General features: G+C 35.1%; 1 protein-coding gene across 2 annotated transcripts in view; it reads left to right on the top strand.

Annotated features, from left to right (window-relative positions):
- SUPT3H (SPT3 homolog, SAGA and STAGA complex component) overlaps nt 1-27,313 on the top strand; it is a 524,138-nt gene that overhangs the window by 354,325 nt on the left and 142,500 nt on the right. For both annotated transcript variants that reach the window (XM_044252039.1, XM_044252029.1), the window contains exons 4-5: nt 18,423-18,509; nt 21,587-21,677. In XM_044252039.1, the coding sequence (XP_044107974.1) occupies nt 18,423-18,509; nt 21,587-21,677 (178 nt within the window). The remainder of the gene's footprint in view (nt 1-18,422; nt 18,510-21,586; nt 21,678-27,313) is intronic.

Raw genomic sequence — 27,313 nt, 5'->3', positions numbered from 1 at the left:
TAGGTGTTTTGGGGTTTTTTTTTGTTTGTTTTGTTTTGTTTTGTTTTTTGCTTGTAGTGTTTCACTTGATTGCAGTCAGATACTACCTAGAGCTATGTCATCTGGAATCTTTACCAGGATTCTTAGGAAGGCTGGACTTCCCTCCCTCCCTATGTAGACTCAGTGCCTCTCCTCTCCATCTAGTCCCTTTATATGGTCTGTCCAGCAGAGTCTTACTTGGTGGCACCATATTCTAAAAATTTCAAAAGTAGGAAGTGCAACAACTTTTATTGTCAAGGCAGAAAAGTCCTGGAACATCACCTCCTCTATGACTGTTGAGTAGAACAAGTCACAGCCCAGCCTAGATTCACAGTGGGAGAGAACTAGCTAAGGGCATGAATACAAGGAACCATTCGCCAGGGTCATCTTTAGAGACTATCTCCCACAAGGCCTAGGTTTTCTTTGCAGACATCTAGCCATACATGAGAAGGTCTCCTGCATCCTTTGATTGTAGATATAGGCCTTGGATCTTTTTTCATGATTTGTATCATTTCATCTTTTACATTTTAAGTTTTTTACTTATCTGGAATTTATTTTTACATATGGCAGAAGATGAAATCTTACTTTTTTTCTCTTCAGTTAGCTGTTTGTCAAACCATTGATTAAATAATTCTGTTTTCCCACTGGAATAAACTGCCCCTTTCTTCTGTCAAATTTTTACCTATTTCTCATCCTATTCATCTACTATCCCACATAATTTTTCTTCCTTTTTATTCCTCAATCCTTCATTTTCTCCCTTCCCCCACCATCCCTTTCCACTGCAGCCACTCCTGCTCTAACATCCTAATACAGTTATATCCTAATTTTCACTTAATTCATTAGTTATTGTTTACACTGTTTTGACTCTGAGATCACCTGAATCCATAGCCGAGTTCTGCAGTATCGTATTTGCACTTTCTTGTAATTTTACTGTATTTTCCTTGCAGCAATTGTCTTGCCCTTTTGCTTAGTTCTGCTTAGTTCTCTATTTATCTGCCAGTAATTCATACCGAGCTCTCAGTTAAATGTGAATCTTCTCTGGATATAAATAAAAAAAGATATTTCCTGTAAACTCATCTTTTTTAAGAACACCTTTCCTAGACCCCTCTGTCTGCTTGTTCAAGTCTGGAGAGAGTGCTCTTTACCATGCTGGGTATCTGCCTTCATGTCTTGGGATTTTATTTCATTCTCTGTAGCATACTTATGTCTTACAATACTTCTTACAAGGAAGTAAGCCAAGGAAAATTCGTCTTTTTTCCTTATTCCATTATTTTGCTGAATACCTTGTTCATTAAGCTTTCTGAGGAAGAATTTGTGATTGTCTATCAACCATGCTCAAAAATAGGTAAGTCAGGAAAAAAAAAAGAAAAAGAAAGCATCCATGGAGGTGAATTTTTATATAATTTGCCTGTCTTAAATTTGTTTACTCTACCTTTAGAGACTTCTGGCAATTTGCCTGTATGCAAAAACTTTTAGGTTAGAAATTATTTACCTCAGGGTTTTGAAGCCATTTCTCTTTTACTTTCTGATGTTAAAGGTCATTGTAGAGATGACATTCTAATTATTTAACCTTTACATGTGAACTGTTTTCTTCCTTTATTTCTGTAAGTTCCTAGTACTTCCTGTTTGTCCTCAGAATTCCAAAATTTCACAGTAATATATCTAGAATGTTTTACATGACACGCATCCCACCCCACCTTGGCTGCCTTTCTGATTTAATCTATAACCACTGTCTTTTCTATAGCCAGATTAGCCTCCTTTCTTTTCCTCTATCTTGTCCAAAAATGGTCTCTCCTCAGAGCCTTCATTCTTACTATTACCCCTGTGTGAAGTATTCTCCCAAATATCCATGTGGCTCACCCCCTTCTTGCAGGTTTCTGCTCAGTGTTACTTTAATGAGTACTTCCCTGATTACCCTTATAAAATAACACCCCACACATATCTCTCCAGCACACCTGATCCTGCTTACTCTTTTTTCCCTCCTTAAACTTTTTTTTTTACTCTTTTTGAGGTAGCATAGGGATTAGGGTAACATAATAAACTATGTGTCTCTGACCCCTCAAATATAAGTTCCATGACAGTGTGGACTTTGACTATTTGTTTAATGTTCTATCTCTGCCATTAAGAGTTGTGCCAGGTTCTCAGTAAATACTTGTGGATGAATGACTGTGAAGTGACTTGGTATGCGCTTTTTCATGCATTGTGTTGAACAATTGATAGATTTAATCTGGAATCTTATGTTTTTCAGTGCTGGGAAGTTTTCTTGAATTATTTCTTCAAATGTTCCTTTCTCTCCGTATTCTGTTCTAGAACTTCCGTTAATTAACCATCCAAATTACATATCCTTTTAATTTCTTGTCTTAATTATTTGTGTTATATACTAGGTTAGGTGCTTTAGAGAAGTAAAAAAGCGAAGTGAGTTTTCTACCTACATTTATTTATGTATTTGTAGTACTTATTTACATTTATTCACTAACTGCCGTTATCACAAAAGTAAATCATTTCGGGGAGTTTTTCCCTTCTAATTAATTCATAGCTATGACTGTGACAATTCATAACTAAATAATTTAAACAGTACAGAGCACAAATACTGATGGGGATGGGACAACACTGGAATCTATAAATATATGACACTTCAATAAAATTAGTTGGTGAAAATTCCCTTTCCCTTCTCTACCCTTCCCTAAAAGAAAGCAGAGAGAAGGACTTTTTGTCAGGCTCTGTGCTCACACTTTTCACATGAACTCCAACACACATCCTTTGGGACAGAAAATGATGAGGGTACAACAGGAATGAATATTTCTTGAGAATCTGTGCCAGACACTTTGCACGTATAATTTAACGTGGTCCTTACACAACCCCAAGGTGCAAGTATCATTACATCCATATTAAAAATAGGGACTTGAAGATAAGACACATTAATCATTTGGCACAAGATCATACACCCAGGGTTGGAGCTGAAACATTAGCTGCTAACTTTGAATTTAATTAAAGTGTTCTTTTAAAAAATATTTCATTTGTTTATTTGAGAGAGGGAGAGAGAGGGGGAGAGAGAGCATGAGCAGAGGGAGGGGTGGAGGCAGAGGGAGAAGCAGGCTCCCCACTCAGCATGGAGCCTGACTCGAGGTTCAGGAATCATGGACTCAGGGATCATGATCTGAGGCTCAGGCAGATGCTTAACCGACTGAGCCACTCAGGCGCCCCTTAATTAAAGTCTTAATGGCACATTCAGACTTCTAAACTAATTGCTATGTGTTTAAGAGTAGATCTGTTATGGACCATATGAAGAATTTTTTTCAACTCTAAAAACCAAACTGTGTTTACACAAGAGTATTTCCAGAAATTTGTATGAGACTTTTAAAACTCCATGAAAATTATATTAAACTGTTAATGCTGTCTAAATTCTGTAAAGTGTTGAATGCTGATTGGTCAAGTCACTAATTTTACATACTTAAATATTAGTTTATATGAGGAAACTATTAACTATTAGTTTACATGAGAAAAATGGAAAAGTTAGCTGCCATGGAAAAGATACTAGCCATGGGATACAATGGAAACAGGGAGTTATTGTCTGAAAGACTTGTTCTAGTCACATCTTTGTCATGTAAATGCTCTGAGCTGCTCTTCCCTTATCTATGAAAAAAACTAAAATATTAATATCCCTTAACTCACAGGATTTTTGCAAAAATTAGAAAAACTAACAATTTTTAAAATACGTCAAATACGTTAGTCATCTTGTAGTGTATATACTACATGCTAGTTTATGTTCTTGTTCTGTGTATTATTGGTGCTACCGTTCCTTAAATTAAGTCTTAGAATCTAGGATTATAATTTCCATCACCAGATCACATTGTATATTTGGAGGAGGACACTTCCCACCCATTTCTGTTTTTAAATTGTTTGAACAGATTTTAAAAGGAAATGAAAACCATTGTACTTCTGGTATTTAAGGGGGAAAGTAGCCTTAGTAAGACTGAAGACTCAGGTGAAAATGGACATCTAATGTTCGTCCTTCTAGACTTACTTTTCAACCTTCCGCCTTTTCTGTACCCTGGGAGGCTCTTCTCTTTAGATCTCTCTTGCTGTCTGACTTCTGGTTGAGTTTGGCCAGTGAGAGGCACCAGCAGGATTGCTGAGAGTGGGATGAATGAACGTAAGGCCAAAGGTAGCTGTATCCCTGGCAGGGTGGGCTTCACCAGCTTCTGGGCTCAGGTGATGGCTGCCTTCCCCTTCCCCCTCTAAGCCTAGGGTTCATAATGGCCTCTGTTGCTCTTAGAGCCAGGAAGATGCCACACTACCCCTTGCGGTTTCCCTAAACCTTCCTCACATCTTCATAAATAGTTTCTGGGTAAACTCTCTCCAAATTCCCAGTTTAACTATGCTATCTTTTTATTTCCAAGCCCCTGACCAGTAAACTGACTGGTATATTCAGGTAAATATCAGTGCTCCTCTATGGGTCCTCCCCAGAGGTAGCCCAGACACACATATGTTAGCTGAGATTCAGCCAGATAAATTATATAAATTGAGGTTTTCTACAAATCCTGATTAGAATTGGAGGCACAACTTGATTTGCCTTTTGGCTGGAAATTCATCATGGCTAGTATCCAACTGAGCTAACTCCAGATGAGTCAGATTTTCTTTAGACGTTTCAGATAATCTGTAGCAATGTCTTTGAGTCTCTCTTAAGATTCATAGCCTTTATGTGGTCTGTGGAGACTACATTAATGGAGTTTGCATTCTGGAAGGGAAGCCTTTTTATAAAGAGATCTTTACAAAGTAGGGTGATAAGTGGTAAGCTGGCTGAAGTCTTACGATGTCCCCAGAAACAATGGAAAGAGGGTGATTAGGTCTGTACTTGAGTTCGAGGAGACCTCAGAGAGGCTGTGGCACGTCACTTGCATTTGTTGAAGAATGTGGGACTCTGTCTTTTCTATGTTGTCTGCTTTCTCAGAATGTGACCATGGCAGTATTGCAGGATGGTGGTACCATTTTAGCTTGATGTCAAGGAATCTCTTAAGAATATCCTGGTTTGGGTTTAAATAACAAATCTAAAACATTTTCTCTGCTAATCAAATTATCAGTAGACTTTTTCCCCCCTTCCTTATATAGATTACTTTTTTCATCTTCTAACCAAGAATGGGTCATTCCTAAGCAATACATTATGCTTCTATGGTACTTAAAGTCCAGGTGCCTATACAACATTATTTCATTTGATCTTCACAGTGACCTGTGAGTGTAACAAGATCTGTACTATATCACCTTTTGAGCCCTTTTAAATAATCTTTTTAATTCTTGAGTAGAATATGGGACTGACATCTGAGCCCAGAAAACCTGACTTTTCATTTAGTTTTACATATACATCTTCTAATTTGATAAATACTATATACAACATTGATTGGTTTTCCTATCCAAGCAAAGTTTGAATACAAAATTTGAATAGGGCTACTTTCTCTGACAGACTGAGGGGGAAGTATATACAAATTGTCTCTGTTCATCTTACGATAAAAGCAAAGAACGGATTAGAATCAGATACAGACCAATCTTAATTATGTATTGGTAATTGCATTGCTTTAATCCCATTTTGCAACTGACTTTGGCTTTCAAATGTATTTGGAACTACTAGGTAGGGTACTGGAATAATTAACTCTCTCACCTGCTGATTTGTGTACCATGGGGAACATTGTTGTAAAATAAGTCATTAATACTAAATAATGATCCAACCTCATACTTCATCCACTGACATGATTAATTGGATTGGTTGCTATTTCTACTGGTTTAACCAAGTAGATTTTTTTTTTCTTGAAAACTGACTCCCTCCTGCACCTCACTTCTTTGAGCTTTTCTTTTTTATTTATTTCTTCTCTCAGTGATACAAGCATTCAATTATGAAGCTGAAAGTAAACTATTCTAAGGTTAAAAACTAGAACCAGAAAGTAAAAGCCAAAAGCACCTTTGGAGCTCATTTGGTGTCTACCTTTCTTTTATTCCCATTTGAAGAAACTGAGGACCAGAAAGAGCCACTCTTCTGTTTAAAACTATAGCTTTAAGAATGTATGCACCTTAAGGCATGCATTATATTTCATGTTAGGGTGATTCAATATGAGAAGTTATTAAAGAAACCATTAGCTCTCTATCTGAAGAACTCTATAACCTTTAACCTCAGATAAGAGTTATTTTTTTAAAACTTGTTAAGAGAGGGATTTTAGTGATATATACACTCTATATACATAGAAATACATATGTATGTGTGTATGTATACACATACATGTATGTGCACATATGTATATACAGGTATATATGTATTGTGTGTATATATGTATATGTCCAAACAAATTTTTTATATCCTCAATTTGTTTATGTTAAAATAAGTCGTTAGTGCTAATCAGTAGTCCAATAATAGCCTTTCATCTTTGTGAATACTGGAAATGATAACCTTTTTTATGATGACCCTGAAATTTAAATTTTCATTTCTGAATAAATGTGTGTAGCAATTTTTCAGGGCTTACTGTATGCTGCATGACAATGCCTCATGTAAACATCAAACCAGAGGCATTTTTAAAATTTCATGAAAGGGAAAACAATCTGTGGTTTTGGAAACTTTTTTGAAGTTAATGATTTTTTAAAGCTTCTCGATTAAACTGTTTGTGAAATCAGTGGTCCACATGGAGAAAACTGCTGAGTTAGACAATAAAAGGAGGTAGTCATCTAAATGGTCTGGAACACTCTTCACGATCACAGTACTGACAGGAAGCCACACCTTAACTGAGTTTCATAGCAGACAGTTGCCCCCCATGCATTGAACAGGTTCTAAGACTCAGCATCAGAAGCTAGAACTCTAAAATTCTAAAGTTAGCACATTTTCCTTGTATTTTCTCAACAAAAGGACCAAATTATAAAATTGCTTTTGGGGAAAACAGGGGTAATAAAATTAGAAATCCATTTCTTTTTCATTCCATGTGATTATTCTTTAGGATTACCTTATTCTTTCCATTTGGTGATTTTTTCCAATCATTACTTTGGTCTGTGTGTGGTCTTGTAGTTCAGTGCTTTTAATAACCCGATCTAATCACGAAGATTTAGTACAAGACCTGTGTTTATTCCTAAACGTTCTGGGGCAAAATGAAATCAGGTTATCATGTGAAAAATTAAGCAGGGTTTCAAAGAAAAGCAGTTAACTCAGTCTTTTACCTGTTAGATTTTTGTCCTTTGAAGAAATAACTAATGGCCACAACTCTTTGAGTGGACACCTTTATGGAAGTCTGGGAACAGAAGGAAATATGGAGGGAAGCACAAACATTGAAATAAGCAGAGAAAAAAAGAGTCACTATTAATTGTAGACAAGAAAAGTACACATTTTGTAATCTACCAAAATGTCTACACTTTTAAAAAGTTAAGAAATGCAAATAAGATGTGCAACCTTAGATCTTTACACTATATCATTTTAATTATTGTACTGAATTGTAACTGAAAATTGCTATGTAGATGTTGAGCAAAGTCAAGATCTACCATCTTTCTACAATTTTAATGTATTTTAGTTTATTTTTTAAATTTTTATATTTAATTTAAATTCAAGTTAGTTAGCATATAGTATATTATTAGTTTCAGGGGTAGAATTTGGTGATTCATCAGTTGCATGTTAATACCTAGCTCTCATTCCATCAAGTGCCCTCCTTGATGCCCATTACCCAGTTATCCCATATCCCCACCCACCTCCCCTCCAGCCTTCCTCAGTTTGTTCCATATAATTTCGAATCTATTATGGTTTACTTCCTTCTCTGTTTATGTGTACTGGTTGAAGCAATTACATGGTATTCTAGTTTTAATAATTAAATAGTAAATAATTAAATTTTAAATAGTACTAACTATAGTTAGTTAAGTATAATATTTAAACTATAACCCCATGTGGAATTGAGTCCCACATGGGGCTCTCTGCTCAACAGGAGCCCGCTTCTGCCTCTCCCTGCCACTCTCCCTGCTTGTACTCTGGCCCTCTCTATCAAATAAGTAAATAAATAAAATCTTTAAAAATAAACAGATAATAAACTATAATTCAGTTTAGTGTGGTAGTTAAGGTATAATCCAGAATAGTGTACTATTTAAACTATAACCTAGTTTATTTTTTTAAAAATTTAATGTGTGTGTGTGTGTGTGTGTATGTGTTCCAAAATTCATTGCTTATGCAGCATACCCAGTGCTCCATGCAATACTTACCCTCCATAATACCCACCACCAGGCTCATCCATCCCCCAATGCCCCTCCTCTCCAAAACCCTCACTTTGTTTCTCAGAGTCCATTGCCTCTCATGGTTTGTCTCCCTCTCCAATTTCCCCTAACTCACTTCTCCTCTCCCTCTCCCAATGTCCTCCATGTTATGACCTAGTTTATTACTTTAATTTCAACTTGAAAATTTTTCCAACATACACTTTTGTGTACTTGCAAACCTTGATGTGTTTAGACTTAAAAGTTGCTTATGAATAACTTCTATGTAAAATAGTTTAAAAAAAAACTTATAAATGGTTGTTTTTCTCCTAATTTCATATTTTAAATAAGAGTAACAAAGAACTAGTTCCTTGTCAAGTTTGCTGTTCTTATACAATAAATGCAGCCATTGTTTAATGGATTTTTAAAACTTTGCAGGCTTATATTGATTGTGACTTGGTAACTCTTTAAAATATATATATAAATAAAACTGAATTTTTTGAGTCATGAGATACTGATAATTATAACTTCATCATATATTTTTTTAATTTTCCTTAATGGCCTTTGACTTACTATTCTAAAAAGAAAAGTTAAAATGAAACTCTAAGAAGTTAGGCACATCTTTTATCAATTTATATACTTGTTTATATTTCGGATGTCTAAGACACAAAGAATAAGGAAATCATATGATAGGAAAATACAAAGTCATATATCTTACATTTATAGTATCCTGAATGTTAGCTGTATGTAGTTACAAATCCATTTCCTTTCAAACACTTGCTTAGTCCTCAGTCCTCAAGCTATGTCTGCATGAAGCAGCTTGCTTGGATGTTTTGATCCAAACCATTTTTATTTTGGCAATCATTTCATTGCCAGCAATGAAAATGTTTTGAAAGGCAAATAAATGTTTTTGTGGGTAGACTTCTATACAATCTAAGGCTTGATTTAATGATCATAACTTCCTGTATTCTGAATAAGAAATTAATAATCTTGGAGAGAAAGATAAATGGCTTGATGTTAAGCATCTATTATTTAGTACCAGTTTTTTGTACCCGAACATCTCTCAGGTTTTCCATATGAGTTAAAAGAGGTAATATATAGAAGACAAGAAGCACAAGATAGTACATTCAGTAAATGTTAACATTTTAAAAAAGAAGTATCAGTTTCTGCTTAAATATTGGGTGATAACATGTGCTTATCTTCAACCATTCTGAAACCACACTAAAGGACAGCAAAATAATTTAAAGAGACATAAACCTACAAAGACAAAATGGGTGAAGATTAAATAACAGATGAAATTTGTCAAAAAAATTGTGGAAGCTTAAAGGTGTATATAAATGCCAGAAGTTTAAAGATTCTAAAAAAAATGAAACCTTGGAACCTGGAAAAATTAGAGAGGGCACGTATTACGTGGAGCATTGGGTGTGGTGCAAAAAACATTGAATACTGTTACACTGAAAAGAAATAATAATTTAAAAAAATCAGGATTGAAAGTACCTCTGAAAAAAGAAATCTTGGGATGGGTGAAAAGCAACAGGATTTTTTGAAAGTATAAAGATCCCAGTCCCTGTCAAAGTCATATAGGCAGTCAACTATCCTTTATCCACTTGGCAAAAATAACATAGGTTTACACTCTGGAGAGGTTGAATAAAACAAACTCTGGTATTAGAGATCTTAGGCACAAAGACCACAGATGTTCTAAAAAGAACCCAGAAAAACAGAAGGAAAAAAAATTCAGAGTGATGCAAGAAAACTTACCAGACATGAAGGACAGAAATATGTGAGTTACAGTATCCTTGTGAGTACCAAGAAAATAAATGTAGAGAGACCCTCACCAAGGCACTGCACCATGAAATTTCAGAATTTTAGGTATGAAAAGAAAAACATTAAAAGTTTCTCAGAGGAGGAAAAAAGGTCACACAAAGCCTTAAGAATAGAAACAACAACAATAGCTAACTTCTCAATAATAATATTTTAAGCAGAAGACAGTGGAGCAATGCCTTTAAAATTCTGAAGGAAATGGGGGCACCTGGGTGGCTCAGTGGGTTAAAGCCTCTGTCTTTGGCTCAGGTCATGATCCCAGGGTCCTGGGTTTGAGCCCCGCATCGGGCCCTCTGCTCAGCTAGGAGCCTGCTTCCTCCTCTCTCTCTCTGCCTGCCTCTGCCTACTTGTGATCTGTCTGTCGAATAAATAAATAAAAATCTTAAAAGAAAAAAATTCTGAAGGAAATGATTTTTAAGCTCTAATTCCATACCCGATTTGTTAGCTGAATGTGAGGGTGGCTTAAATGAATTTTCAGAATACTAGATCTTTAAAATTTTATTTCCCATAAACCCCTTCTCTGCAAACTACCAGAGGTATTTTTCAACTATAGCCTTACCACAGGGTGAGGAAGAAAGGTATTGAAGTTTGAGCTCATTCTAGTTTTCTAGTTTTCATTCTGCCTGTTTAAAAAAAAAAAAAAAAAAATCAATATTCTTTAGAGGAACATAACAGAATCCAGAGTCCTTGTAAGGTATCAATCACGGTATCTCAGCTAAAATTCCAGATTCCTTAAAATATGAAGTAACAGGCAAATATGACTCATACCCCAGAGAAAAGACAAAATAAAAACTGACTACAAAATGACCAGGTGTTGATATTAGCAGATGGGGTTTTTAAGGCAGCTGTTAAATCTATGCTCAAGAAAAAAAAAAAAATCTACCAAAATAAGGATGTAAACTAAGATAGAGCAAGAAATGGGATCCAGAAATGAAGAATCCAAAAGGAATAGCTGAAGAGTTGGAGAACTACAGATGAGATGTCTCTGAAGCAAAATAAAAACAATGAAACTGAAAGAAATCCTTATATGTTTCAAATCTCTCAAAGAGTTTGGGGTGAAACAGTTTTAGGCTCACAGAAAAAGAAGCAAAGAAACAAATCAAGGAAATTATTAACTATAAGAAAATTCTTTTTATAAATTGTAAAAAAAAAAAAATTCATTCATAGCAGCCAAGCTATAATGATGTTTACACAATCTAAAAATACAAACCCTGGATATTAATTTTTAAATTAAATTTTGTAGATCAAGAGGGGAAGAAGGGGATGGTTAAATAAGAGGCAGCTGAGAACACTGTGTCTTCTTTATCTTCAGTGGTAGAATTGACAGTATTTATAGGTGAAAATAAAGAAAAGAAGCATATTATAAGCATATTTCAAATATGGAGGTGAATAACAGCAAAACAAGCTAAATAAGTTGAAAGTGGTTGCCTCTTGAAGCAGAAACACTGGAAAGAAGTTTGGTAAGGTAGTCATGTCTGTCATTAAAAACTTAGAGTATAGTTTGACTTTTAATGTTATTTACATTTTAACTTAAATTTTAAAAATGTTTAAGCAAATTGAATATAACACACAGTACAGTACCTGGTGCAAATTAGGTATTCAATAAATGATAACTATTGTTACTGCTAAGATTATTAATTCTCCTAGTAGTCATTAAAACTATTGGTTATCCATTTCAAATGGGAAAAATATATTTATAAACTGAAAAATCTAGGGAAATCATTAATATATCTGATCTCACAGTTATCTGAATATGTGAGTAGTAGAGCTAGACCTGGAATCCAGATTTCCGAACTCCTGCTGCTTTCAGTCACAACATGGAGACTCAGAGAGAATTGGTGGCTGAGAAGTACAGTTGTAAGCAGAGCTTCCTTTCATCGTCTGACCTAGAATCTGGCCTGGTAAATAGTGAGTGGTCAACCAATGGATAGAAAGACAGACAAATAAATCTTGGGCCAAGGGACAGCCTAGCTTTTCATAACATGGCTTTCAACAACTCTTGCCTTTTACTATTTATTTATTTACTATGTATCCTCAAAAAGGTAATATCCAGGGATTTAGTTAAAACCCAAAGGAAAAAGGTACAACAGAAGGTGGTTAAAATGGAATATTTTCAGGATGTTAATAATTGTGAAACTTGCTATACTTTTAAGACCTTTTGGAACTTTAGAGAAAACTTTTCTGCCGAATTTATGTGGGTCCCAGACAAATGCAGAGTTCATTGACTTCATCTAGCCCAATTCATTTATATCAAAGATGAGAAAACTGACAGTTGTCAAGGGGAAATGTGCTTCCAACATTTGACAAACATTTAAAAACTGCCTGTTAGGGAATGGTGGTCCTGGACCTGGAGATTTTATTCAAAGTGTAGTTGGGAAGTGAAAGTATTGAGTAACTGGGTGAGAAAGATAAAGTAGAAACTCATTGACAAGTATAATCAACATATTATAAACTGGGTATATGAGTTTCACACCTAGGTTAGGTAACAAACACTATTGTATGAAGATAATCACAGATTTTTTTTTTATAAAATTATTTTAAAACCTATATTTTAAAGAATAAAGTACGGTATCCCATAAGGAATCAAGAATTTCTCATAATTTGACTATAATTCTGTATTAAGGCTCTCCAGAAAAAACAGAACCAATAAGGGGTGTGTGTGTGTGTGTGTAGGGGATGTATATGTTGGATAGATGGATAGTAGGTAGGTAGTAAGGAATTGGATTCCATGATTATGGAGGCTAAGGAGTCCCAAGTTCTGTAGTTAGCAAGCTGGAGACACAGGAGAGGTGAAATATAATTCCAGCCTGAGTTCAGCGTGAAAAACAGGAGATGTTCTATTTTAAGGTAGGCAGAAAGCTTCCATTCCCTTTTATTTGGCACTTATGGGTTACGTTTTTATTTAAGTTCAAGTTAGTTAACATACAGTGTAGTATTACTTTCAGGTGTACAATATAGTGATTCAGCACTTCCATACAACACCCAGTGCTCATCACAAGTGCCCTCCTTAATCCCAACTCCTATTTCATCCATCCCTCCACCCACCTCCCCTCTGGTAACCATCAGTTTTCTTCTCTATACTTAAGAGTCTATTTCCTAGTTTGCCTCTCTCTCTCTTTTTTCCCTTTGCTTATTTGCTTTCTTTAGTAAGTTCAGCATATGAGTGAAATCATGTGGTATTTGTCTTTCTCTGACTGACTCATTTTGCTTAGCGTAATACTCTTTAGCTCTGTCCATGCCATTGCACATGGCAAAGTTTCATTCTTATTTATGGCTGAGTAATGTTCCATTCTATGTATGTGCATGTATGTGTATAAGATTTTATATATATATTTATATGATCTTTTTATCCATTCATCAGTTGAAGGACACCTGGGCTCTTTCCATAATTTGGCTATTGTTGATAATGCTGCTGTAAACATCGGGGTGCATGTGTCCCTTTGAATTAGTATTTTGTATCCTTTGGGTAAATACCTAGTAGTGCAATCGGATCATAAGGTAGTTCTATTTTTAACTTGTTGAAGAACCTCCATATTGTTATCCAGAGTAACCACACCAATTTGCATTCCCACCAACAGTGCAGGAAGATTCCCCTTTCTCCACATCCTGGACATCACCTGTTGTTTCTTGTGTTGCTGATTTTAGCTATTCTGATAGTTGTGAGGTGATAATGTTCTATTCAGTTCTTCAACTGATAGGTTGAGGTCCACCCACATTTGGGAGGGCAGTCTACTTATTTTACCTATTCACATATTAATTTCATCCCAGAAATACCCTCATAGTCACACACAGAATAATGTTCAACCAAATGTCTGAGCACTTCATGGCCCAGTCAAGTTGACACATAAAATTAATCATTACATAGGATGACTGGGTGGCTCGGTGGGTTAGGTGTCTGCCTTCAACTCAAGTCATGATCCTGGGGTCCTAGGATCAAGTCCCACATCAGGATCCTTGCTCAGTAGGGAGCAAGCTGCTCCTGCTGCTCAAGCGGCTCCCCCTGCCTGCTGCTCTCCCTGCTTGTGCGCTCTCTCTCTCTCTTTGTCTAACAAGTGAATAAGTAAAATCTTTTTTAAAAAAGTTTATCATTAAAATGCACAAAAGTATGAAAATATAATTGAAATTATTGGAGTTTAACCGTAGAATAATAGAAGGGGAAAAAAAGAAATATAATGAGAATGAAGGTGTAGTGAAAATCTGTGAGTCAGTCAGGCTTTAAAGACCACACTGAAGTTAGATAATCATGACTTCTCATAGATCCTGAAAAAAGAATTACGGGCATTATATTTGAGCAAGATTGTTTTAGCACTTAAATCTGGTTGCATCACAATTCGGAGACATTGAAATTTTGAAACCAGTGTGCAAATAGCCCCACAAGCCTAGATTAGGGTGAATACTAAGTAGAGAGCAAATTCAAGACCATGAACAGAGTAAAACAAAACAACCAGATCAACAGAGGTTAGTGGAAAGGTAGCAGAGGGAGGAAAATAAAATGAGTTTGAAATGTTAGTGTCATTAACAGCAATGAGAAATTAAGAAGAGGTTTATTTGCAGGATCAAAGATGAGGCATTTAAGATGACATGTAAATTTTTTTTAAGATTTTATTTATTTATTTAACAGATAGAAATCACAAGTAGGCAGAGAGAGAGAGGAAGAGAAGCAGGCTCCCTGCTGAGCAGAGAGCCCGATGCAGGGCTCGATCCCAGGACCCTGGGATCATGACCTGAGCCAAAGGCAGAGGCTTTAACTCACTGAGCCACCCAGGCGCCCCACTTTTGTCTTTTAAACAATTGTTATAAATTATATTATTTTTTGTTTACTTTGAAGAACAAATAATATTTATCAGAAAAAACATTCTGTACATGAGTTGGTGTTGTGGTAAAATAATAATGTCTTGTAGCACAATATTTTACTAAGTTGCTAATAAATAACTCAAGGTTACATTACCATACCTTTATCCATATAGTTAAGAAAATGAAGTTTGCACATTGAGATACCACCTTACACCAGTTAGAATGGCCAAAATTAGCAAGACAGGAAACAACGTGTGTTGGAGAGGATGTGGAGAAAGGGGAACCCTCTTACACTGTTGGTGGGAATGCAAGTTGGTGCAGCCACTTTGCAGAACAGTGTGGAAATTCCTCAAGAAATTAAAAATTAAGCTTCCCTATGACCCTGCAATTACACTAGTGGGTATTTACCCCGAAGATACAGATGTAGTAAAAAGAAATGCCATCTGTACCCCAAAGTTTATAGCAGCAATGGCCGTGGTCGCCAAACTGTGGAAAGAACCAAGATGCCCTTCAGTGGACGAATGGATAAGGAAGATGTGGTCCATATACACTATGGAGTATTATGCGTCTATCAGAAAGGATGAATACCCAACTTTTGTAGCAACATGGACGGGACTGGAAGAGATTATGCTGAGTGAAATAAGTCAAGCAGAGAGAGTCAGTTATCATATGGTTTCACTTATTTGTGGAGCATAACAAATAAGATGGAGGACATGGGGAGATGCAGAGGAGAAGGGAGTTGAGGGAAGTTGGAAGGGGAGGTGAACCATGAGAGACTATGGACTCTGAAAAACAACCTGAGGGTTTTGAAGGGGCGGGGTGGAAGGTTGGGGGAGCCAGGTGGTGGATATTATGGAGGGCACACATTGCATGGAGCACTGGGTGTGGTGCAAAAACAATGAATACTGTTACGCTGAAAAGAAATTTTAAAAAAAAATGAAGTTTGTATTCTCATTCTACTAGTGATTTGTCTTAAAATATTTTTGTGCCCCATTATTTCTTGCATATTTTATATCACAATTCAATGTATATTATTTTCATTATAAATAAAAAATTGTGAAGTATACCATTATTTCATGTTATTCTACTTACTACCAGAAATATTTAACATACAACAGTGAGTAATGAAGTAAGTACAACTTCCATTTAGTTTCAAAGATTGAGAAGTTGAGGGATTGCATAAAATATAGAATCAATTTTTTTTAACACTGAAGTTATTAGGAATATTTTATGATTTTGGTTTCCTGACTCAAGAATTGCTTACACATGAAAGACACCAAATCTGAGCTCAGCTTTCAGTGGAACTGGACTGACAAGCTGCTAATCTGTTTTTTAAGCTTTTTAAGCTTTATATCGTTAAAGAGGAGTTTCTTTATTTTCAGGTAGGCATGGACAAAAATTTCTAGAAGGAAGCCAGTGCATAATACACACGTTTACAGTGTGATCACTGCAATTAGCTGATAAAATTGCTCGCCTCACTCTGTAGAGAAGAGGTCAGAGTTCGGGAGGGCTAATTTTAGAGCACGAGGCACATTGAGGCAGGTAGCCTTGGTGAAGTAACACAGTGATCACATTCAGTCCTAAGGAATCACTTCTTGAAAGTCCAGGGCATATTAGGAGAATTCCAGCAGTGCCAGTGCTAGTAAGGGCACGAAGTTAGGTGAAGGAAATTAGTGCATCAGATAGATGAAAACTAAAGTTAAATTTTCCTGAAAATTATGACCACATACCAGGACATAAGTTCCAGATCCCTGCAGTCATTGTCTACTGGTTTTCAAAGGTGTTTTAAATGTCTAACTCTCCTATGTCTTTATTTTCCATTTTCTGTTTTTTCCTGGTCAATGTGTTTGTAAACTGACATTTTGAAAAGGATTATAAATACAGATGATTTATGGATATGTAGTATTTGTAAACAATTAGTTGGGAAAACTCTTCTGGGATATATACTTCTGATCCTTTCTTCACATAGTGAAATTACTTCTGTCTGTATAGTACTTTACAGTTGTCAAATCCTCACCATCCCTCGTGAAAGAAAATACAGTTACTTGACAAGGCTGCCTCCTGGTTCCCTGTATATGTCCACACATTTAAATGGATACTGGGCCCATGTTCTTCTCCACACTGATTGTGTGTATTTTATACTGTGATAGAAATGTTTTTATTTGAAAAAAAAAAAAAAACATTTCCCCGACACTATTCCAGTTTTTAGAAAAATATGTTCACATTTTTCCTGCTGAAAACTTTTAGTTTCTGAGTAGATACATCATCTTTTTAAAACCTTTCCCCCAAGATTTCTTTTTAAATGGCTCACAGTTAAATTTAAATTTCTATATTTAGGTAGAATTATGTTTATATACCAACCACCAGTATCCAGGAAATTCAGTGGTAAGGCTGACACATAGGGAGTTTATAGTCTATTTTGTAGTCTGTGTATTTAGACAAGGTTTGAAGCTTACTTAGCAAAATCGCTTAAACATTTGAGCAGAATTTCTTTAGAACAAATGCACTATTTGATTCCTTATAATTGTTAAGATAACAGTATGTCACTTTTTAAATATTAGTTTTCAGGAATATGTTAGATTTATTCCTTTCAAAGAAGAATGCATTTAGGAACCTTTATATGTAAATATTTTTATAATATTGGACAGAGATGGTGTGGTGCAATCACCACAGTTTGATCAAATTTGGAAGAAGTTACAGGCACATATTTGTAGTGTTTTCTCCAGCATCTTTATTTTTTTCATCTGGACGTATTTTATGTTCCTTCCAACTAATCAAAATAAGAAACCGATTTTGCCTTTGCCAAAAAAATAGAACTATCATTTTTCACATTCTTTTATTTTCCAGGTCATTTTCAAGTAAGATTGTGTTTCTAGGACTTCTGAATTCCAGAAAAATCTCAACTTTGTAGATATAAGGGCCCAGATGAACATTGCAGGGGGAATCTAACTTTTCATGCAGTATGTTTTGTGTTGTGCATTCCAGATACAGTTAACTTTTTGTGTGCATGTGATTAGTGTGGAAAGAAATTAATGCAGTCCAGTATTATGATTTATGGACTGAATCCTTTGCCCACTGAAGACTTGCCAAAACTAAAACTATTTTTTTTCCTTTGGATATTAGAAACAGCTACTGTTTTTGTTGATCTTTTAAAGTTCTGAATGGGCCTATTTCAAATCATACCAGCATGGGAGCTCAGATTAATAATATACTTATTCAACTAGTGATACTGAGTGAAACCATTGCTCACATGGATATGAGGATAAAATTTCATAAGATTATTTTCAGGTGCATTAATGCATTTCTGGAAGCTGCACATGATTTTTCCTTTGCATGAAAGAAATCAAGGATTTCTGTTTATTGTATCAGTTACAGGTGGGCTTATGAGTTAATTTAATTGCTCTTTTTATTTTTTTTTTAACTTTCAAATATAAGACATTTCACTTTTTAAAGCAGTAATGTGATTGCCAGATTATTCCCAAAGGTTTTTAACGCTTAGTATATTTATCTCTCTTGAGACATCATGACTGTAGTATATTTAATTTAGATTATGGAGGGAAAAAAAAATTCTAAATTCTCTTTGTTGTTAGTTACAGCAAGCTGCTGAAGTTTCTCAGCTCCGGGGAGCAAGGGTAATCTCTGCCGAAGACCTTCTGTTTTTGATGCGCAAGGATAAGGTAATATACAGCATTTTCATTGTATTAACATGCCATGTTTGGTATTCAGTTATGCTTATTTAAGGAACTGTATCCTTGTTATATGGCTTTCAAATTGGAATGCAAAACTGATGTTTTATTCTTCATAGTTTGCATAGAATGATTTGCTCTAAGAGAATAGATACTTGTTCAAACAGCACCAGAGCACTGACCTAGAACTATGCTACCAACTAATTCTCACTTACCATTCTGTATCTCTTTCAACATTTTCACAGCTACATAATATTCACTGAGTATCAATCGTATGCTTTGTTCAGATAAGTGAGATAGAACTGAATGGCATATTTATTTTTCTTCTAATTCTACACAAGATTACAGGCTTTCCCAGGGTTTGTTTCAAGGTTTATTCTGTGATATACCATTTATAGGAAAAGTCAATAGAGATGAGTCTTTCAGTGGCATCAATATAATAATGTCCAGAGTTTTTATGGTAAAGTTTTACCTTTCTTACTCTTTGAACTCTGGTAATTAAAATATTTAGGGTGGTATTTACCTGTCTAATTTTGTCCTATCTCCCATGAGTAGCTAGTTGAAAATGGGAAAATTTTTTGAGCTCTATGCTCATGATGTCTGTGTATTCTGTAGTACATTGTACTTTAATAAAATAATTTCCTATAAATCTGAACAAATATATTTTATAATGTTTTACATGTTTTTAGTAGTGTCATCTAAATGTTACATGTACAAAAACTAGCAGAGTTATGGTAGCTATTGTCCCCAATGAGCAGGGCTTGGTTTCTGATGGTCCATTTTTCTCTTCTTGATTGTTTTTCCCTGGCCTCTTCATTATACATACCCATTCCTCTTCTACCAATTTTGTATGCTTGTGGCTGGTTTTTTGTTTTGTTTTTTTTTTGGGGGGTGGGGGTGTTTTCAATCAGAAGACATCTCATCCACCTTTTGGATAGCCTTGTTAACATCCTTTCCAATATCCAATTCCTTTATATTTGTGAAATATTTTAATTCTAATTGATTGAAGGTCAACTTAAACTTAGATATAGTATTTTCTCTTCTTTAGACAGTAAGATTCAGAGACCTACAAACCACACCATGACCAATCTAATATTAAATTGTATAAATTCTTACTTCATTAACTCTTTGTATGAGGAATATAAAGGAAGAGAAGAGAAATGTCTTCACTATCGAGAAGCTATAATCTGGTTTAGGAAAGAAGCAGAATTTAGTTGAAGATTTAGTTGAAGAAGCAGAATTTCAAAGTTGTGTCATTAGTCGAGAGGCTGAAGGATTTGTTGAAGTAGAGGTGTCTGAGACTCATGCAGTTGTATGTAGAATGGACCAAATGCAAAGGAACTAGCCAAGATGCTGGTTCAGTAATCAATGCAAAATATGATGGGCACTGGAAGTGGATAGGAAGGTGGATTTCAGAGAGATAGTAAGGAGTACAAATATGCAGGATTTGGTGACTTCATTATACTTGGAGGGACCAAGGAGTAATAGGCACAGGGCAGCAGTGGTGCTGTGAGGAAGGAACTAGCACTGATAGAAAATGAGGACCTGGAGCCAAGGTCCTTCATGAAGGCCCCTAGAGAACAGTGGAGTTAGTATTAGTACTTTACAGAGTATGTCCAGTCTTTTTCATGACAGAGTTAAAGAGGCTAGCACAAAAAATAGTCCACATTGACACTTTCTCCGGCCTTTTGGGAAAGTCCGCATTTAAAATCATAGTGAAACTATGGGAATATACACTAACTGACAGGGCCCCTCTACTGTCCAGTAGGACTCTTAACCAGGATCCTTTCATCAGCTGAGAACATAGATGTAATATGAGAGCTGCCAGAGTTCTCCTTTTCTCTTGAAAATAATAATTGTATTTGTATGCCGACATCTTCTAAACAAAATTAAAGTAGTTTATAGAGATGTAATATAAGACAAAATAAAATCTGAAGTATTGAATGCAATCAGAGCAAAGAAAAAAAGAAGGGTAGCAGAAGAACTGCTTACAGGTGTGTGTTTTTTCTCTTCCTAATTCTAGTTTATATTCATGCAGTATTTCTTGACTGTCTGCTGTCTCACTCGAGGCACCTTCACTCTTTCTTTTCATTTATTCATCCCAGTGGTACTATATGGTAGGCACTTTACTTAAAATCGTAAATAAAGAAACTGAATTCCAATGCTAATGTTCTACCTCTGGCCCGGCTAAGCTCTAGTTGTAAAGCTATTTTTAACCTGTTTACCTGTATATAAAAAGGAGATGATTTTATTTGTCTGTATTTCAGGGTTGATCAAATAAGGTGCTTGTAAAAGAGCTTTGTAAAATGTACTATGTTTCAGCCGTAATTAGGAATCTCAAACCTGAAGGTCAGGAACCAAGTTATAATACATCCCAAGTGTAAGCGCACAACAAATTACAGAGCATTATCAGTTACCTTTAAAGTTAAGCAGTATTAAGGTCATCTAGTAAACCTAAGGAAAACTAAGGAAAAAAATAAAATAAATAAATAAAAACAAAGAAAAAAATGTCAAAAAAAAAAAAAAAACCCTAAAGAAAACCATCAGGACCCATCTATCATTCATCAGCTTTGAGTCAAATTGAAACATATTTCTCAGATTATAGAATGTTTTTCAGAAATATAAAACATAAACCAACTCTTCTAAAAAAAATTAAAATATTTCCAGAGATTAAAAAACAATAAAAAGGAAAGTTGCTTGGCTTTTTTAAAGCAGTTGTTATAAAATCCTTGTCTAGATGTTTATAAATCACTATAGTTATTTTAGCTTGGAGAGTGTGATATCACAGTCTTCAGAAAGAATTTAAACTTTTTGTAAGACAAAAAAAAAAGAATCATTGTAATTCTGGAACATTTGGATACTTACAAATGAAAAGTACCTTCAAAAATGTTTTTCAGCTTTTATGTTTAATATGATGACATCTTTTATTCCATAGTTTTATGGTAAGAATTGCTGTATTTTTCCCAGTGATCCTAGAATATAAGTTTATTAAATTTAATTATCATAGTGTTCTGCAAACAGTAAAGTGAATGTAATGTATACGATTTCTTATTTCATATTTTCAACAGAAAAAGCTTAGAAGACTGCTAAAGTACATGTTTTTCCGAGACTACAAATCCAAGATTGTCAAGGGTATAGATGAGGATGACCTTCTGGAAGGTAACCCAAAAAACACTGAGAGCAATGTGACATGTGTGATGGATGACACACTGATAAATTGTTAGTGTGGACTTTTCCATCACAGTGAAATATATGTGCTTCTGTTAAATAATGTAGCTTAGAAATTATCCAAGTAGCTATTTAGTTGGCAGCTAAATCTTGTGATTTTCTATTTACATGGCTTCATAGTAATCTGCTATGTCAGTTCTTTTAATCATATGGCCTGTTTTTTATCAGAATGTCATGAAACTGAGAAAATCATGTTGATTCAAAACATAATTGATCTTAGCAAGCAAAGTTTTTCTGTTGTGGGTATAGGAAGCCAGAACTGTTATTATAGATCTCTGAAATTCACATATGGGTTTTTCTTAATTTATTATAGAAAGTATCTGATATGCATTATGATGTAAAGTCACCTCATTTTGGTGTATTATTACTGTGCTATTTGAAATCTTACCAACAGCCTAACACGGGGTAAAAAATTTTCCTTATCTGATTTTCCAACTCAATTCCATTTCAGAATATTTAGAAAAAGATATTAATGTTGTAGAATCAAGCAGTGCTAAGCTGAAAACAGAAATGTACTAAACGATACTTACTGAGTCAAAATAAATACATGCTATAAAATAACTCATGTATTTGTGTTGAATGTAGTCACTACAGAGTGGTTATCCCACTGCAAATAAATACATTGATAAATAAACAAACTCTTTTGGATTGGGAACTTCAGAAAACTGCTCAAAACCCACTGAAGAGTTAATAAATCTTGGAAGTAAATTTAGATTTACATAACTTCAATAAATAAGTAAGTGTAATTACCATGCAAAAAACAAACAAATTCATATCAAATGTTTAATCAGTGTTGCCTATTTAATATTCCTGCAATTCTCAGAGAATTTAATTTCTGATAAGTAGTTCTCCAGTTGAATTTACGTGCTTCCTTTTTTGAAGAGCATAAAGAATACAGACTTGAATTCCTGTCTTTCCTAGTTCTCTGCTTTCTCTCTATGTGAACTTGAGTATCATTTTTCTCGTAAGTCAAAATTATACCACTGACCATAGTGGAGTTCTTATGAGAGTTTAACATAATGTATGAAAATCACCTGATACATCCCTGAGATTGAATAAATGATAGCTTTTAATACCAAACTCAGAACATAAGCTCAGAGTGTTGAGACTAGTATTCAGTTGTACTAGCAATATCATATCTGTCTGATGCCCTCTCCTCATTTATTTCAGATCTCATCTCTTTAATTTCATTTAAATTTTCTAGTTTTTTGTATCACATAAAGTTTTAAAATAGTTGATATAACTTAATAAGATAAAGTACTCCAGTAAAATGTATCTAATACTGAGGTGGGACTTTGAGAATGGCCATATGAGGAGAGATTTTTTCCCCAGTAAAACACATTTTACTGGTGAAAGCTCTAAAAAGTAATGGCATGAAGTCTCTATAAGTTGTCGTTAAGGGTATACAGCAAATGAAGAAGTACATATTTAAGGAAATCCAAATCTCATTAAGAACAGTGAGAGTCTTTTATTTGAGCCATGACCTGCTCCCATTACCCCTCCTCTTTCCTCCTGGAACCTCAGCTCAGTATGGTGGAAGCATTACTCTGAGCAAATGTTTCCAAGAACACTGGACACATGATTCTTTCAGCTACCAGTCTAGGACAAGAGTTTCCCCCAGGAGGTTGGCATCTCTCATCTCCTCCGGCTCCATGTTGCAGAAGCTTTATTCCATGCAGGCACAGTTAAAAGGACCAGAGTTTCCACCCATTCTCTTTTCGTAGGAAAGCTCTACCCCAGACATGACAGACTAAGAATACTGGGCCCTGATTGCCCCAACCTAACTTGAAGTAAAGCTCCACACCAGAAGGGAGAATCCTAGAAGACAGTGGACTGCCATCCCTGCCTAGCTCTCCACATATAGATCTAGGAATCTTTTTAGTAAAAGCCAGTACAGTGATACAAAGGTTCAGCCCCGAGGGAGAGACAGGCTTTGATAAGAGAGAGCTTGGCAGCTTTCTCTAGGAGGACTGACATTTTAGAACAGAGCATGTGGAATTTCATACCTAAGGGTGCTATAAAAATACTATGGAAATCCTGATTGTGAGTAATTAAGGGGAAGCTGGAAGCTACGTGATACTAGGACAACAAATAAAACGGGATGTCAGCTAAAGGTTTGACAGAGGAAACAAATGGAAGAGATAGCTAAGAAGAATCTTTCTGGGGTCAGAGCAAAATGTAAAGGCTGGTAATATCTGGACTCTGCAAAGGGGCCTGACGTCATTCAGACCAATCTGTGGAACATGCCCAAGAGTATTATGAAAAACAACAGAGCAATCAGCCAGAAGTCAGTGGAAGCTAACAGCTGTGTGTGATACCCCATGTGGAATCAAACCAGCCAGAAACTTAATGGAGAGATCAGGAAAAATGACAGCCAAAGAGAAACTGACTAACACTACGGTATCCCTGGTGACTGAGGAGACCAATTGCATGCTCACAGTTGTGCTTTCTGGGAAACAACTTCAGAGGCCATGTGCTATGAGGTAAAAAGATTTTATTGAACCAGTCTATCCAAATCACTAATCAAATAAACAAACAAACAAGCAAACAATGACAACAGGCCCCAGGAAGAAGAGGGAATTACTATTTAGAGTTGCTACAAAATAAAATACCCATTTTCACCAACGATAACCACCAAATACTAGACAAGCAAAAAAAAAAAAAAAAGTGTGATCCATTAAAAATGAACAAAAAGCAGACAACACAAACTGCCTTTGAGGGGACCCAGATGTTGGACTTACAACACAAAAACTTCACAGTAGCAGTCATAAATGTGTTCACAGAATAAAGGAAACCATTTTTAAGGAACAAAAGGAAGGTATGATTATAATGTCTCACAAAATAGAAAATATCAATTAAGAGATATTAGGGATTAAGAGAAATTAAGAAATTGTTCTGATGAGCACTGTGTATTGTGTGGAAGTGTTGAATCACTATATTGTATACCTGACACTAATATTATACTGAATGTTAACTAACTAAATTTTAATAAATAATAAAATAGGACTTTAAAAAAGTTTAATAACTTTTACAAACTTTAAAAAGGAATAAAATATAGAGACCAATCATAAAAAAGAAACAATTGAGAATTCTGGGGTTGGAATGCACAATGACTAAAATGAAAAATTCGGTAAAGAGTCTCAGTAGTACCTTTGAAGTGAAAAGAATCTGAACTTGAAGACAGATTGTTAAAGATTATGCCATCTGAAAAACAAAAAAACAGAATGAAGATAAATTAACAGAGGAATCTGAGGCATCATGATATAAGCCAACATATACATAATGGGACTACCAGAAGGAAAGAAAATGATACAAAGGAGCAGAAAAAATCTTCAAAGAGATAATGATTGAAACTTCTCTACTTTGATCAAAATCATTATATCCAAGCAGGTCAGCCAGCTCCAATTAGGATAATCACATAGAGATCCACATTCACACATATTCTTCTAAAAATGTAAGAAGACTAAGACAAAAAGAAAATCACAAAAGCCGCAAGAGAAATGCACCTCTTCACATCCAGTCAAGCTCCAGCAATATTAACAGCTGATTTCTCATTAACAATATAGATTTAAAAAACAATATATATTTATGTATATATATATATGTCAGAATAGCCATAGAATGACATATTCAAATTGCTTAAAAACAAAAACAAACAAAAAACTGTTAACCAAGAAACATATCCAGCAAAACTATCTTTTAAAAGTGAAGACAAAATGAAATATATTCCCACATAAATAAAAACTGGGTGAATTTCTTGGTAGCAAATCCATATTAAGAAATATGAAAGTGGGACACCTGAGTGGCTCAGTTGTTAAGCATCTGCTTTCATCTCAGGTCATGGTCCCAGAGTCCTGGGACCAGCCCCACACTGGGCTCCTAGCTCAGCAGGAAGCCTGCTTCTCCTTCTCCACTCCCCCAGTTTGTGTTCCCTCTCTTGCTGTGCCTCTCTCTGTCAATAAATAAAATGAGATCTTACCAAAAAAAAAAAATAGGAAAGTTAGTTCTTATGGCTCAAGTAACTGGCACCAGACAATAATTTCATTCCATACACATACACACACATACATACAGACACACACACCAAAGTACCTGTAAAGGTAATTATGTAAGTAAAATAGACAATATAATTGCATCTTGTTCCCTTTCTTCTCTTAACTGATTTAAAAAACCATGTATGAAACAATATAATAATTGTAATGTTAAGTCTATAACAGGTAGATATACACATGTAGATATATGTAGTTATATATTACAGTATATTTGACAGTAACAACATAAGTTAGGAGGGTGGTAACAAAGCTGTGTTGGAGGAAGGAGTGGCACAAGATGGCTTCTCCAATTACAGAAAGAAATGAAAAGAAACAAATGGTAAATACAATAGTTAATATAACCAATTCTATAAATACCTGCTTTTTATCCTTTGAAAACACAAACTACTGAAACTGAATCAAGAAGAAATAGAAAATGTGTGTACACCTATGGCAAGTAAATTCTTTGAATTAATAATATTAAGACTTCCCCAAAGAAAAACCCAGGGCTAAATGACCTCATGATGGATTCTACCACATGTTTAAAGCACAATTAACACCAATCTTTTCCAGCTCATTTTACAAGGCCAGTATTATGCTGATATGAAAACCAGACAAAGACAAAAAGAAACTAAAGACTAATACATTGCTTCTCTGTATTCCTGATGCTGTACTTTCCATCTCTGTGACTTACTTGTTTTGTAACTGGAAGTTTCTCTTATGCTCCTTTATGTATTTCACCAGTTTCCTCACCCCACCTCCCCTTTGGCAACCATCTGTTCGTTCTCTGAATTTAAGAGTCTGTTTTTTCATTTGTCCTTTTTTTCCTTTGGTTGTTTCTTAAATTCTACATATGAGTGAAATCATGAGATACGTGCCTTTCTCTTTCTGAAGTACTTCAGTTAGCATTATATCCTCTGGGTCCATACATTTTGTTGCAAATGGCAAGATCTTGTTTTGTGTGTGTGTGTGTGTGGCTAAGTAATATTCCATTGTGTTTGTGTATGTGTGTGTGTGTACATCTTCTTTATCCATTCATCTATTGACGGACACTTTAGTTGTTTCCATAATTTGGTTTTTATAAATAATGCTGTAAAAAAACATCTAGTTTCATTTATCACTTTGAATTAGTGTTTTTATTTTCTTTGGGTAAATACCCAGTAGTGGAATTACTGGGTCATATGATAATTCTACTTTCAATTTTTTGAGAAACCTCCATACCTTCTTCCATACTGGCTGCACCAGTTTCCATTCCTACCAACAATGCACAAGGGGTTTTTTTGTTTTCATTTTTGTTTTTTTTTCTTTTTTTCTCCACATCTCACCAATCTCATCAACACTTGTTACTTCTCGCCTTTTTTTAATCTGGCCATTCTCACAGGAGTAAGGTGATATCTCAATGTGGTTTTGTTTTGCATTTTCCTGATTTGTGATGTTGGGCATCATTTCACATGTCTATTGGCCATCTGTATATCTTCTTTGAAAAATATCTATTCAAGTCCTCTGGCTATTTTTGATCAGATTAATTGGGGGGTT

Source organism: Neovison vison, chromosome 1, assembly GCF_020171115.1.
Source record: "Neovison vison isolate M4711 chromosome 1, ASM_NN_V1, whole genome shotgun sequence".
Taxonomy (NCBI): Eukaryota; Metazoa; Chordata; class Mammalia; order Carnivora; family Mustelidae; genus Neogale; species Neogale vison.
Note: the sequence above shows the minus strand (reverse complement) of the source record. Positions and strands in the feature narration are given on the sequence as shown.